The sequence below is a fragment of the Manis pentadactyla genome, chromosome 5 (genome assembly GCF_030020395.1).
Source record: "Manis pentadactyla isolate mManPen7 chromosome 5, mManPen7.hap1, whole genome shotgun sequence".
In the NCBI taxonomy this organism is placed as follows: domain Eukaryota; kingdom Metazoa; phylum Chordata; class Mammalia; order Pholidota; family Manidae; genus Manis; species Manis pentadactyla.
Genome location: NC_080023.1, coordinates 168,364,195 through 168,376,317, shown reverse-complemented (window position 1 = coordinate 168,376,317; position 12,123 = coordinate 168,364,195). Strand labels below are relative to the sequence as shown.

General features: G+C 57.2%; 1 protein-coding gene across 11 annotated transcripts in view; it reads left to right on the top strand.

The window, feature by feature from the left end:
* Window positions 1–12,123, top strand: part of RIPOR3 (RIPOR family member 3) — a 65,311-nt gene that overhangs the window by 43,971 nt on the left and 9,217 nt on the right. For 7 of the 11 annotated variants that reach the window (XR_008998016.1, XR_008998017.1, XM_036901986.2 and 4 more), the window contains 11 exons: window positions 1,919–2,065; window positions 3,206–3,284; window positions 4,769–4,792; window positions 5,095–5,148; window positions 5,887–6,036; window positions 6,224–6,287; window positions 6,598–6,641; window positions 6,834–6,959; window positions 7,036–7,181; window positions 8,702–8,831; window positions 10,939–11,499. Coding sequence is in view for 9 of the 11 variants with exons in the window: in XM_036901986.2 (XP_036757881.2) it covers window positions 1,919–2,065; window positions 3,206–3,284; window positions 4,769–4,792; window positions 5,095–5,148; window positions 5,887–6,036; window positions 6,224–6,287; window positions 6,598–6,641; window positions 6,834–6,959; window positions 7,036–7,181; window positions 8,702–8,831; window positions 10,939–11,499 (1,525 nt within the window). In the remaining 2 variants the exon portion in view is untranslated. The remainder of the gene's footprint in view (window positions 1–1,918; window positions 2,066–3,205; window positions 3,285–4,768; window positions 4,793–5,094; window positions 5,149–5,886; window positions 6,037–6,223; window positions 6,288–6,597; window positions 6,642–6,833; window positions 6,960–7,035; window positions 7,182–8,701; window positions 8,832–10,938; window positions 11,500–12,123) is intronic. The other 4 variants (XM_057503081.1, XM_057503082.1, XM_057503083.1 and 1 more) reach the window with 2 other exon arrangements.

Below are 12,123 nucleotides of genomic sequence, written 5' to 3'. Positions count from 1 at the left end.
GGGCAGCCATGGTGTGGAACTATGGGGCTTGGGGCTTGGCGCCCGTCAGCGGGGTGGCCGGAACAGCTCCTCTCGGTTGAGTCAACAGCAGGTGTCTGCGTGTGTGTGTGGAATGTGTGGCGTCTGGCCGGGCTGGAAATACAGCCTGGCCTCCTGCTGAGTCTCTGGGGGACCAGGGCGTGGTGCTGGCCCAGGCCCAGTGGCCCTTCTCTCAGGCCTGGCAAAGGAGCTGGAGCTGCGGCCTGCTTGCCCCCTGCCTGGCGCCCCAGGCCTCGGTCTGCCCCTCTCCCTGTGGACTCTGAGCCCTCGAGGGTGGGATTCGGCCCCTTGGCCCCCATCAGGTTGCCTGACTCACAGCAAGCCCCACTCTGTGAGCCTCTGAGTGAACAGGTCCTGTGCCTGTGATTCTAGACCTCAGAAGTGCAGCAGATGCCAAAGGGCTCCCAGGGACACGTGGGGCTGGGTGTCCGGCAGGTGGAGGTCCTCTGAGCGGAGCAGAAGTGGTGCAATCCCTGAGACAGGGGCCGCACACCTGCTGAACCTGACATTCTGATAGGGGAGGGGGCTAGCAGTCTGAGCCTAGCGAGCCCTCCAGACGATTCCGAGGCTGCTGGGACCTTCCTGCCCCTGCTCCCAGCTGGGCGGTTAAGGTCCTAGGCTAAGGCTCCGCCTACACTTGGGTTTGGGTCCCAGCTCTGTCACCTACGTGATCTGCAGCAAGTCCCCTATCTGAGCCACAGTTTCCCTACCTTTCAGTGGATTTAAGAATAACACCTGCCTCCTAGGGTGGTTGTGAAAGTCGATATGAATATAAAGCCCCAGCAAGTGCCAGGCAGCCACAGACGTCAGCACATGGCTTCTCCTGACGTGCTCTCATTAAGCTCCCCCGGGGCCCTTGAGCTGTGGTGTTGGCAAACCCAGCCACCCAATAGCAGTGGCCTGAGTTTAGCTTCTCTGTTCTGTGGAGATGTTAGTTGTCACTGTCAGGTCTCTGAAGTTGGATTTTCCCGGGAAGCTGGCTCTCTCCTCCTGCACCCCTCCTGGGTTCCTGCAGGCAGGAAGGACCCCACATCCAGCCTCCCCAGGAGCCTCACCTTTGCTTCAGTCAAGCCTAGCTCCTTGCTGTCCACCCACCTCCATCACACACAACTGTACAAGTTCCTCCTCTCCGGCCATGATCACTCTGTCTGCTGATTTGGAACAGCTGTCTTGGGGTGACCCTTTGTCTTCTTCCTTTGATGTCCAGCTTTGCACTGGGGTCCCAGCACCTGTCCGTCTTCCAGTCCCCTTGGCACACTCCTATTGTTCACGTTGTGTATGCAGGGAAAGATACAGATGGATGTGATTATTATAACAATAGTGAACACCTCTGGAGTGCCTCCCAACCTGCCTTTACACATGTGGTTTGGAAAAATGTGGCCTGAAAAATCACCGTGCATGCACGCTTGCACATACACACACACAAAAGAAAATTGAGGTGCTATTAACAGAGGGAAGGGGATGGATGTTGGGCACACAAAGCCAACAGGTACCCCACCCACATCTGATTTGGGTACATCACAGGACTACGATTTGGCCTCCCATGTGGCTTTGTCTGCACAGGCAAAGCATGCTGATCAGAGAGCACTAGCACTTGGGCTGCTTGATTATATTACTATGTTAATTTCTCATATGAGGTCATCATCATTGTTTTCATTATTTTCATCCTCAGGTCCAAGCCCTCATTTCACAGATGAGGAAACTGATGCCAGAGAGTCTTGGCAACTTTCCTGAGACCACACAATTTGGTGGCGAGGTGGTGGGACTGAGCCAGGTCTCTGGACTACCTGGGATTCTGGCCAATGTTTCCAAAGTGCTGGCCCTTGGAAAGGGCTTTGTTAAGACCCTTGCTCTGATCTCCCCCAATACTTTCTCACAGAAAGTGCATCCACAGGAACTCAGTGAGGTCTCGGATACCTGCAAAGTCCTCCAAGATGTATGGCACACTGCGGAAGGGGTCTGTCTGCCTGGATCCCAAGCCACAGCAAGTGAAGAAAATCTTTGAAGCTCTGAAGAGAGGCCTCAAGTAAGGAGGAGCTGTTGGTTTCCTTTACGCAGTATATTCCTTGGCCTGCTTGCTCCTCTCTGCCTTGTCCCGAGGAACACGGGTGGGTCTTGGTCCAAAAAGGGAGCTTCTGGTTATTCGTCTGGTCAACAGGGATGTCCTGGGCACAGCCACACACTCAGCCCCACCCTCTGGGGACACAGTGAATATGGTGGAGCTTACCGTGTGAGGGAGGTGACAACAATACAGGAGTAACGTGTCAGGGACATACCTGTCATCACAGAGGCAGGTTACAGATCACACTGAGCCCTGAGTGCAGTGGAGAAAGCGACAGAGAGGCAGCGGGTGGAAGGTGGTCAGACAGCGTGGTCTGGGGACACTCACTGAGAAGGTCCTCATGGGCTCTGAGACCAGAGTGTTCTGGGAAGTTGCTGTCATGCTGGCCCCTGGGAAGCAAGCATCCCAGGCAGAGGGCAGAGCACAGGCAAAGGCCCTGAGGTGGAGCATGCACCCAGCAGGTCAGGGTGGCTGGGTGTGAGTGGAAGGGAGATTAACTGACCAGCTGGGCAGAAACCAGAACACGCGGTTCAGCCGCTCTCTCCGCATCTGTTTATGGAGGGCTTATGAAATGCCTGGTGCAGAGTACAGCAGTGAAAAGAACACAAAAAGCCCTGTTGCTGTGGAGCTGGTCAGGGACAGACAGACAATAAACAATACAGACAAGTGAAATAGAGAGTGTGTCAGCTGGTACTAAGTGCTATGGAGGAACCCAAATCAGAGTAAGAAGGCGTGTGGTGACCTTAAATATGGTATTCAAGGAAGGTCTCATTAAGAAGACAAGACCAGAGCAAAAATCTGAAGGGGTGAAGGAGTGATTCCAGCAGATAGTGGGAGAAAAACGTTCCAGGCCAGGGAGCCACACATGCAAAGGCCCTGGGACAGGAGCAAGATGGGTGCCTTAGGGACACAGTGAGGAGGCCAGCATGGGAGCTGAGGAAGGGAGGGAGTAGAAGGGGGTGAGGTTGGGGCCCTGCGGGCCATGGCAAGGACTTCAGGTTCAGTCTGGGGTGAGCCCAGAGCCATGGAGGCTTCTGAGTGGAGGTAGGACCTCCCCACTCAGACTGTTTCTGCTCCAGCTCCTCTTCCTTACCCTCCTCACAGGCAGTGCCTGAGCGTCCAGCAGGCGGAGCTGGATTACCTGTCAGGACGCCACAAGGACACCCGCAGAAGTTCCAGGCTGGTGAGACCTCTCCCCGCCTCTTCCCACCCAAGCAGCCCGGGCGGGGTTCTCAGAGGGACCCTCCCTCACCCCCTGCCTGCCTCACGGGTGTGAAGCTCAGTGCTGGAACTCGGAGGCCTGTGGGATGGACCGTCCTTTGTGATGGATTAGCATCACAGGCTGGTGGGGGGCTTCCGCCCATCACCCCATGGCAAGACCCCACCCCCAGGCCCCAGACCTTCCCAGCACCTACTCACCCGTCATGTGGGTGCAGTGATTCTCACCTCCCCGCCCCTCTGGGCCCTAGAAGTAACTCTAAGGTAAGCGAGTGTATAAGGTTGGTGTATTTTAGCTGTTCCCACCTCACAGATGGGCATACCGAGGCCAGGGAGGCACAGTGACCGCACTGGAGCCACGTGACAGGATGGCGGACGCAGGGTCAGGCCTGCCTGGACGTTGCTGGTTCTTAGTTTCTGAGACGTTGCTTCACAGTTATTTTTCTTTCTGGAGGCTTGGGAACTTTCCTATTCCTTTACTTTTTACATGGAGTTGTAATCTCATGATCCCACATACGCAATCTCACATAAATGCATCTGTGGGAACACAGACTTTTGGGGGCTTAATCCAGCTTTCCTTTTTGTTTGACACCTGTCCCCCCGACCTTCTCTCCCCCACCCTGTTGAACCCTTGGGGACAACCTGGTATTTGTCTGTCTGTTTTTCTCCCCAGTCATACAGTCAGGTACACATACATGCACAGGACAGAGGGTCAGTCAGTAGTTGTCTTTTAAAAATGCAATCACAAAAAAATGAATCTCCCACCTTGTGGAAATTCCTCCAGGTTCAGAGACGGTTATTCTAACCTACATGGGAAAACTAGAGCCGAGTTTGGGAGTGAACTCATTCCCATGGCCAGAGCCACGTCTACAAAGTGCTTGTGGCGGCTTTCACACTGGGACCGCGTGGCCACAAAAGTCTAAAATATTACTCTGGTCCTTTACACGATATATTCCTTTCATTAGCCGCCCCTGCCCCTGGCGTGGATGGGCCGGTGTGAACTTGCCATTTCCTAAGGCCTGAACCGGGAGGTGCCAGTGGCCTCTCCCCGCTCTCAATTGGTTGTGGCTGAAGTCACCCCTTAAACAATCAAATCCCAATGGTCCCCGTTTTGTTGAGTACCTACTGTGTCCTTTACTCTTCATGCAATCATATGGGGTAGGTGCTGTGGCTGCCCCATTTTACATGAGGAAATGGAGGCTCAGAGAGGTTGAGTAACTTGCTTGGTACACACAGCTGGGAAATAGAGCCAGGCCTAGAACTGGAGCACGTGTAACTGGTCACTCTTCCTGCTCAGCCTGGGCCCTGGCCAGCTGACTGCAGGCCTCGGAGGATGGAGTGGCTGCTAGCTTTCTGTCCTCTGAGCTCAGGCACCCCTGGGGTATACCGAATGGGTCTTGGAGATGTGCCCAAGCCCTGATACCTCTCCCCTGTGCCTTCCCCCAACAGGCCTTCTATTATGACCTGGACAAGGTAAGTGAAACTTCCTGGGTCTACATGAGGTAAGCCAGTCGGGCAGTGGCTGGGCCTGGCTGGATGAGGGGGATGTCTTTGCTTGCATCCCACCCTCCTCGTCATCCTATAGAGGAAAACCTTGGTTCCCTTCCCATTTTACAAGTGGGGAAACTGAGGTTTAGCGATGAGCCTCCCTCAAGGATGGTGAGGGGCTGGCTGGCTTGGAGCCCAGTTTTCTGTGTTAGGACCTGGAGGAGGGTGGCAGGGGCTATAAGTGGCCCAGGCTACTTTTAAAGCATCTTCTCTTTTTCTGGGATTAGCAAACGCGCTCTGTGGAAAGGCACATTCGGAAGATGGAATTTCACATTAGCAAGGTCAGCCTGGTTTCTGGGGTGTCACGGTGGGGTTGGGGCCATCTCTGGGCTTGCTGGCCTCTGCTGGGTTAGCAGGGAAAGGTTCTCTGGATGCTAGGTGGCTGGAGAAAGCTGAGGAGGAGCAGGCGTGCAGGGGCTCAGCCCCGAGGTGGGCTGGGGGCTGGGTTCCCCCAGGACCGTGCGGTTTAGACAGGAAGATCTCATCTCAGTCTGAGAGACAGCTGGGAAGGTTGTCCACCAACCCCATTGCAGAGCTGGGGAGTAAAGGTCCAGAGAGGGACCAGGATGGGCCCAGAGTCACACAGCAAGTCCTTGAAGCTTCATACTGGGCAGGCTCCCACTTTACCCCAGGTTCCACTTGCCCCCAGGAGTCTAGCAGGAGGCAGGATATCACAAACCCATCTCCCCTGTTTTAAAAACGGCCAAAAAATGGGGTAGGGCGAGGGGAAGCCATGCATTCAGCTGTCCAGTTCACTGGCTTTCACTGAGGGCCCAGGCGCCCAGCCGCTGCCAGGTGCTAGGGATGCGGAGTGGATGGGAGTGTGCGCCCCTGCCCCCGGGGGCTCTCGTTCTGCAGGGGCAGGGAGTAGGGCTGCGAGGGTGAGTGTGCTGTGACTCCACCAGGGGCTGGGGTGGGGACGTTAGCCCAGGGGTGGCCTCTCAGAGGGTGAGAGACAGGCAGATCTGGGGCCCTGGTCCTGGTGCGGGCAGTGCCCACCAGCCTGTGCGCCCCGGTAGGTGGATGAACTCTACGAGGGCTACTGCATCCAGTGCCGCCTGCGGGAGGGCGCCTCCAACATGCAGCGGGCCTTCTCCAGGTGCCCGCCGAGCCGCGCCTCCCGAGAGAGCCTGCAGGAGCTGGGCCGCAGCCTACAGGAGTGCACTGAGGTGGGCCAGCAGCGGGGTGGGGGGCAGCGAGGGCCAGGCTGTCCTTGGGGCTCCCCGGGCCTGAGCAAGCGTCTCCGTGCCCTGGGTCTCTGTCTGGTGGGGCCTGTGCATGCCCAACCCCCGCCCCTCTCCGTAGCCTGGTGCAGGGCTGGGCAGTGAGCCACCTTGTGTGGGGCTTTCTTTGCAGGACATGTGGCTCATCGAGGGAGCCCTGGAGGTTCACCTGGGCGAGTTCCAAGTGAGGATGAAAGGTAACAGCGCCAGTTTGGGTGTCAGGCCTTCTCAGGAACTTCGGCTGAGTGTAGGGGGTTGGCCAGAATTCCAGCGCTCCAGACCCAGCCCTGGGTCTCCATTCATGTGACATGTGACCTCAGGCAAGTGCCATCCCCTCTCTGTGCTGGGTGTGAGGGATCAGGCCTGCCCACTGTCCGTCATGGCAGCTTATCCCCCCCTGAAGCTGATGCCCACACTTGGGCTGGAGCTCCCCTGGTGAAGGCCTGTGACCCACGGGGCAGGGGCAGGAGAGGGTGGAGAGGAGATTAGCCCATCTCTGTGTTCCAGGCTTGGTGGGCTACGCACGCCTCTGTCCGGGAGACCAGTACGAGGTATGGCCGCCTCCAGGGTCGGTCCTCAGGGCCCCCCACCAGGCCTTTGGGAGTTGGGAGCTACTGGGAACCAGGGTCCCAGCTGGGTGTCTGTCCCTCCCCCCAACAGCAGGGAGGGCTCCCAGGCAGGTGGCAAGTGGGGGGCACCTACCCGGGGCAGCCGAGCCATCCCTCTTTGGGTCTTGCCCACAGGTGCTCATGCGCCTGGGCCGCCAGCGCTGGAAGCTTAAGGGCCGGATTGAGTCAGACGACAGCCAGACCTGGGAGGAGGAGGAGAGGGCCTTCATCCCCACCCTGCACGACAACTTTGAGATTAAGGTGGGTGGAGCCAGGGGCGGGGCCAGGGGACCCAGGGGCCCGGCTCAGACACCACCCACAACTCCCACCCACGCAGGTGACCGAGCTGCGTGGCCTGGGCTCACTGGCGGTGGGCACAGCGACGTGTGACATCACCGAGTTCTTCACCGCCAGGCCTCAGGTCATCGTGGTGGACATCACAGAGCTGGGGACCATCAAGCTACAGCTGGAGGTGCTGTGGAAGTGAGTAGGGGCCAGCCTCCTCCTGGGTCCCGGCTGCCCCTCCACAGGCCAGGCCAGAGGGGCGCCCACCCCATCCAGAGCACAAAGATGTGGGGGCCTCCCTTGCTCCCCCTGGTGGTCGGACCGTGCCCTAGCAGCCACCGGTGGGCGGCCCTCCCCTGGCGGACTCTACAGACCGGCTGGGGGCCAGGCCTTCCCTGCCCACCCCACCCACCCTCATCCCTCTGAGCTTTAATTCCCTTCTCTCTTTTGAATGAGTAGCAGTTAAAAACCTGGGCTACGCCGGACCCTTCCCTGCAGCTGGGATCCTTGGACGAGTCCTGGAGGGCTCTCCTTACTCCCAACCGCCACATTCCTTGCTGACCCCTGCCAACCGCCAGGCACAGGGCTGAGCAGTCACCGTGACTGCCCCTGGGCCACAGACCCCAGATGGGACACTCATGAGAACGTCCTTGCCTGGGGGAGGGGCTCTCTGTCGTGCAGCTCTGTGAACACGGGTGGTCTCCAGAGGGCTTGTTTTGTTGGCAGAAGAGCTCTTTTTCCCAAATGAAACCTTGGGTTTCAAGGGAATTCCCTTCTCTTTATTCCCCAGGGCAGGTGTGGTAGGAGCAAAGGGCTGAGACATGCTTCCTTGGCTCTGGTGCTTGCTCTCACCCGTTGGGGCTGGTCTTTCCTTTCTCCCTGGGGTGGGCACCCACGCCTGGGGTCACTAGGGCTGCTGCTGTCTCCCTGGTGAGCTGGGTGGATTGGGGTGAGTGACTGCCCCCAGCCTCAGTGTCCTCATCTGTCTAGCAAGGCTGAGCCCACCTCTCTCCCAGGTGGCAAGGGTCTGGGGCAGCAGGTGGCCCAGTGCCCTCCAACCAGAGGCCAGGCAAATCCAAGCACCCAGGTGTCCTGCTGGCCCACAGATGCCCCCGGGCAGGCAGGGAAGGCTATTAGAGGGTGCCTAAGAGCCTTATGGTTGGGCTGGGCCCCAGACGCTGGAAGCCTTCGTGCAAAGGAGAGTGAGCAGGTTTCCATGGGGCAGGGAGCGTGTACCCAGCCTACCTGCTCCAAGGGCAGGCTTGGCATCACTACCTGTTCATTCTACATGTTCCCCTTGCTTCCCAGCCTTACCTGTGACTGGAACTGACAGATGTCCTTCTACAAGGTGTCCCTTTTACAGATGAGGGCAGAGGGGGTGGTGATGTAGTTTCTCCAGCACATGACAGAACTGAGTGTCCACGGCTTGCTTGCTGAACTTCTCGAGGTGGTCTTGAAAGCAGGCTGTCACCCACATGTGTGGTGGCCGATGGTTGCCCCTTGCCATCTGGCTTTGGACCTGCAGGGTGGTGGGACTCTGAGACGTGCCCAAGAGGGGTGAGAATATCCAGACCTGGAGTCCTTAGGCTATGGCTGTGGCCCCAGGAAAACCCTGCCACTCCCAGGCCTCCATTCCCTCTAAGTTCCTTGGGTCCCGTCTGTGCTCGAATGTCCTCCTGGGCATCGATGACACCCTGGCCGTCTGTTCTACCCTCCAGCCCATTTGACGCTGACAGCTTCCTGGTGTCACCAAGCCCCACTGGCAAGTTCTCCGTGGGCAGCAGGAAGGGTTCCTTGTACAATTGGACACCCCCAAGCACCCCCAGCTTCCGAGAGAGATACTATCTGGTGAGAGCCCGTTTCAGGCAAGGGTGCCGTGGTCACACTGGGTGTGTGTGTGGTGGGGGCAACTCCCCAGGGACCAGCCTGTGGGGCTGGGCTGAGCAACGCCTTCAGAGGAAGCAAGCTTTGGGCCCAGCCTCCCTTGTTTGGGGGTTCTCCTGGGTGTTTTTCAGTATTTTTCTTTCCTGGCTGCTGGCCCCTTCAGTCTGAAGGTCTTGATTCTGAACTTGGCTAATTCTCCCGAAGGCCTGGAATGGAGTTCTCTGGATGGTTTTATCCCCAGCCATGGTTTTGGTCTCCAACTTATTTGTCTTAAACTTACATGTAGTATATGTTTCCAGTAGCTAACGCCTTGGCATATTGTGCCAAAAATATCTCTTTCCCTCGACCTCTGGGGATCTGGGTCCCCTCCTCAACGCCACCTACTGCTGTCAGCTCCTTCCTAGTTCTCCCAGATACCTGATGCCACCTACCAGCAAGTGCATCTTCTCCATCTTTTATTCCATAGCAGTCTTTTTAACCAAGTGATGCATTTTGAGGCTGTTCTCTGCTATTCCCAGAGGGCTTCCTCCTCATTTGTTTACAACATGCAGACCAAAATGGGCTTTACTGTACTTCATTCAAAAAGATCTCGAGGTTGTTTTTTGTTGTTGTTATTACCAACAACAGAACAGTAAATAACCGTGTACACACAACACTCTACACGAATGCGAGTATCTCCCCAAAGCAGGTGTCCCAGCTGGGTCCTGGGGTCCCAGGGAGCTTGTCTCCCATTAAGGTGGGGGGGACATTGGCACAAGGAGGTCACTTGCAGGTGGGGAGGCACCAGACTCGTTTCCAATAAGGATCCCAAGAGCAGAGACAAAAACAAGGACATTCTGTTGAGCCCGGAGACAAATCTCCTGTTGCATTTGGAACTTAGGTGGGGAGGGTGGCTTTATATGAGCCTGGAAACTTGTGCTTTGGAGGAAAATTTCTTGTGTGGCCATGATTGGGGGTGACCAGCAGACTTTGGTTAAAGAATCGTCCATGGTCAAGAGCATGGACTCTGGAGCCAGACAGCTTGGGTTCAAATTCTGTTTATGTCACTCACCTGCTGTGTGACCTTGGTCAAGTCACTCAACCTCTCTGGATTTTGATTTCTGTGTTAGAGAATGAGAATATCAGCACCACCCTGATGGGGTTTTGTGAGGGTTAAATCAGTTAATAAATGATAAGGGCTCTAAAGAATGCCTGGCAAAAACAGATGGGGCTGTAGGAAGGTCAACCGTCATCATCAGCCTGGTTGATAAGGGGAGGGGGAAGCAGAAGGGGTAAGGGTTTTAGCACACCTGCGTTCAAAGCTTACACTTTGCTCCCCCTCCCCATGTAGCCTGAGGACAACTAAGTGGGTACCTCCCTGACATTAAAACAGTGCCACCCCCATGGAGGTCTGGTGAGGGTAAAGTGAGATATGACTCAAGGCCCTCAGGAAAAGGCACATGAACCCCAAATGCCAATGGCGGCGGCTGCTGTTGCTATGGCAACGAGCGCTCCTTGGGTATTGTATGTCAGGCCTTTACTCACTCACTGAAAAGTCCCTGCTAGGCTCTGCCCTGGCCCGGTGAGGACTGTGCGGTCAGGAGCACCGCCTGCCCAAGCGGCGTAAGGACCCTGGGGGAATAAACCAGGAAGGGGAGGGGACGGCTTGGGCTAGGTGGGAGTTGCTTTTTGAAATGGGGGTGTCCAGGGAAGGGTCCCCAGAAAGGGTGACATCTGAGTAAGGACCTGAGGGTACCAGGGCTCAAGTCACAAATGGGGAAGAATGTTCTAGGTGGAGAGCACAGTCAGTGCAAAGGCGTTGACGCGGGAATGTGCAAAGGGGCCCGGAGGATGTGAGAGACAGCAAGGGGCCTGGGGCCAGCAGGGAGTGAGTCCGAGGGTGATGAGTGACCTGGGCAGGGAGGCCCCAGGGTCCTGTCAGCCCCTCTGGGTTGCCCGTCACCTGGGTGGACCTCACTCATGCCAAGAACATGGGTATGTGGAGCAAATGTCTACTGGGGTGAGGCCCCTCTGGGGGCCTCGCCAGGGTCCCTGGGGTGGCAGTAAGGCTGGTACTGTGTCCCTTCTCCAGTCTGTCCTACAGCAGCCGGCACAGCAGGCCTTGATGCTGGGCGGGCCGAAGGCCACCTCCATCCTCAGCTACCTGGCCGGCAGCGACCTTCAGGGCCCTGGGCTGTGGAGACAGAGTCAGGAGCTGCCTGAGATGGACTCCTTCAGCTCCGAGGACCCCCGAGACACTGAGACCAGCACATCAGCGTCCACCTCGGACGTGGGGTTCCTGCCCCTGGCCGTTGGCCTCAATGCCTCCATTGAAGAGGAGGTTCAGGAGGAACCCCCAGCCCTGGGCCTCCTGCCAGAGGTGGCCCACCTGGCTGGAGGCCCATTTGTTGAGCAGCCTGGATGGAGGCATTTGGGAGTAGACAGCCCCAAGCTGGCCCAGGGCTCCCTATTCCACAACCACACAATCCTGGGCCGTGACGAGGGAGAAACAGGGCACAGAGTGGATGAACCTGGGGTGACCCTCGAGAGGCCCCTGCAGGAGGTCCTGGATTTACTGAGGTCTGTGGATCCCAGCCAGCCCCAGCTCCGGGAGCTGGAGTACCAGGTCCTCAGCTTCAGGGAGCGGCTGGAGGTATGTTTACTCTTCGCTGGGCAGCAGCCCTGCTCTGCCAATGGCAAGACGATGGGACTCGGCTTTGGGGGCGCCCAGCCTGGGCTGACATCCTGGCCTCACCCCTGTGTGGCCCAGGTGGACGATGTCACCTCTCTGGACCAAAGTTTGCCTCCTCTGTCAAGTGGGGTAGCAACTGTTCCTCATCGAGCTGGGGGAGGATTATAAGGGAAGTTGGGGCTCAGAGAAGATAACCTGCCCCACATCCAGCCAGAACATCTTGCATCTTCTGAGCAGGGCAGGAGGGGCTGTGGCCTGGTGTTAAATTCCCAAACTTGGGGCTTTCTCTGGGTCAGAGCTGGTGTCCTTAAACAGCAACACACATAAAACAATGTTCTGAATCGATGACCAGAGACCCGGTCGGAGGCGCTGCACTTTCCCGAGGAGTGTTCAGTGCGCCTAGAAAGGGAACCGACTGCAGGGCGTCCGAGCGTGTGCACATACACATGCTCATGTATTTCTTTGCTATCAGGCAAGGAAATCTCTGCCACTAGCCTTATTCTCTTGTTGCCCAAGGCCCCTCTTCGGGCTCCACTCTGAGGAGCCAAGCTCTGGCTGGCGGTAGCCGTCGCTCAGTCTCTGTCC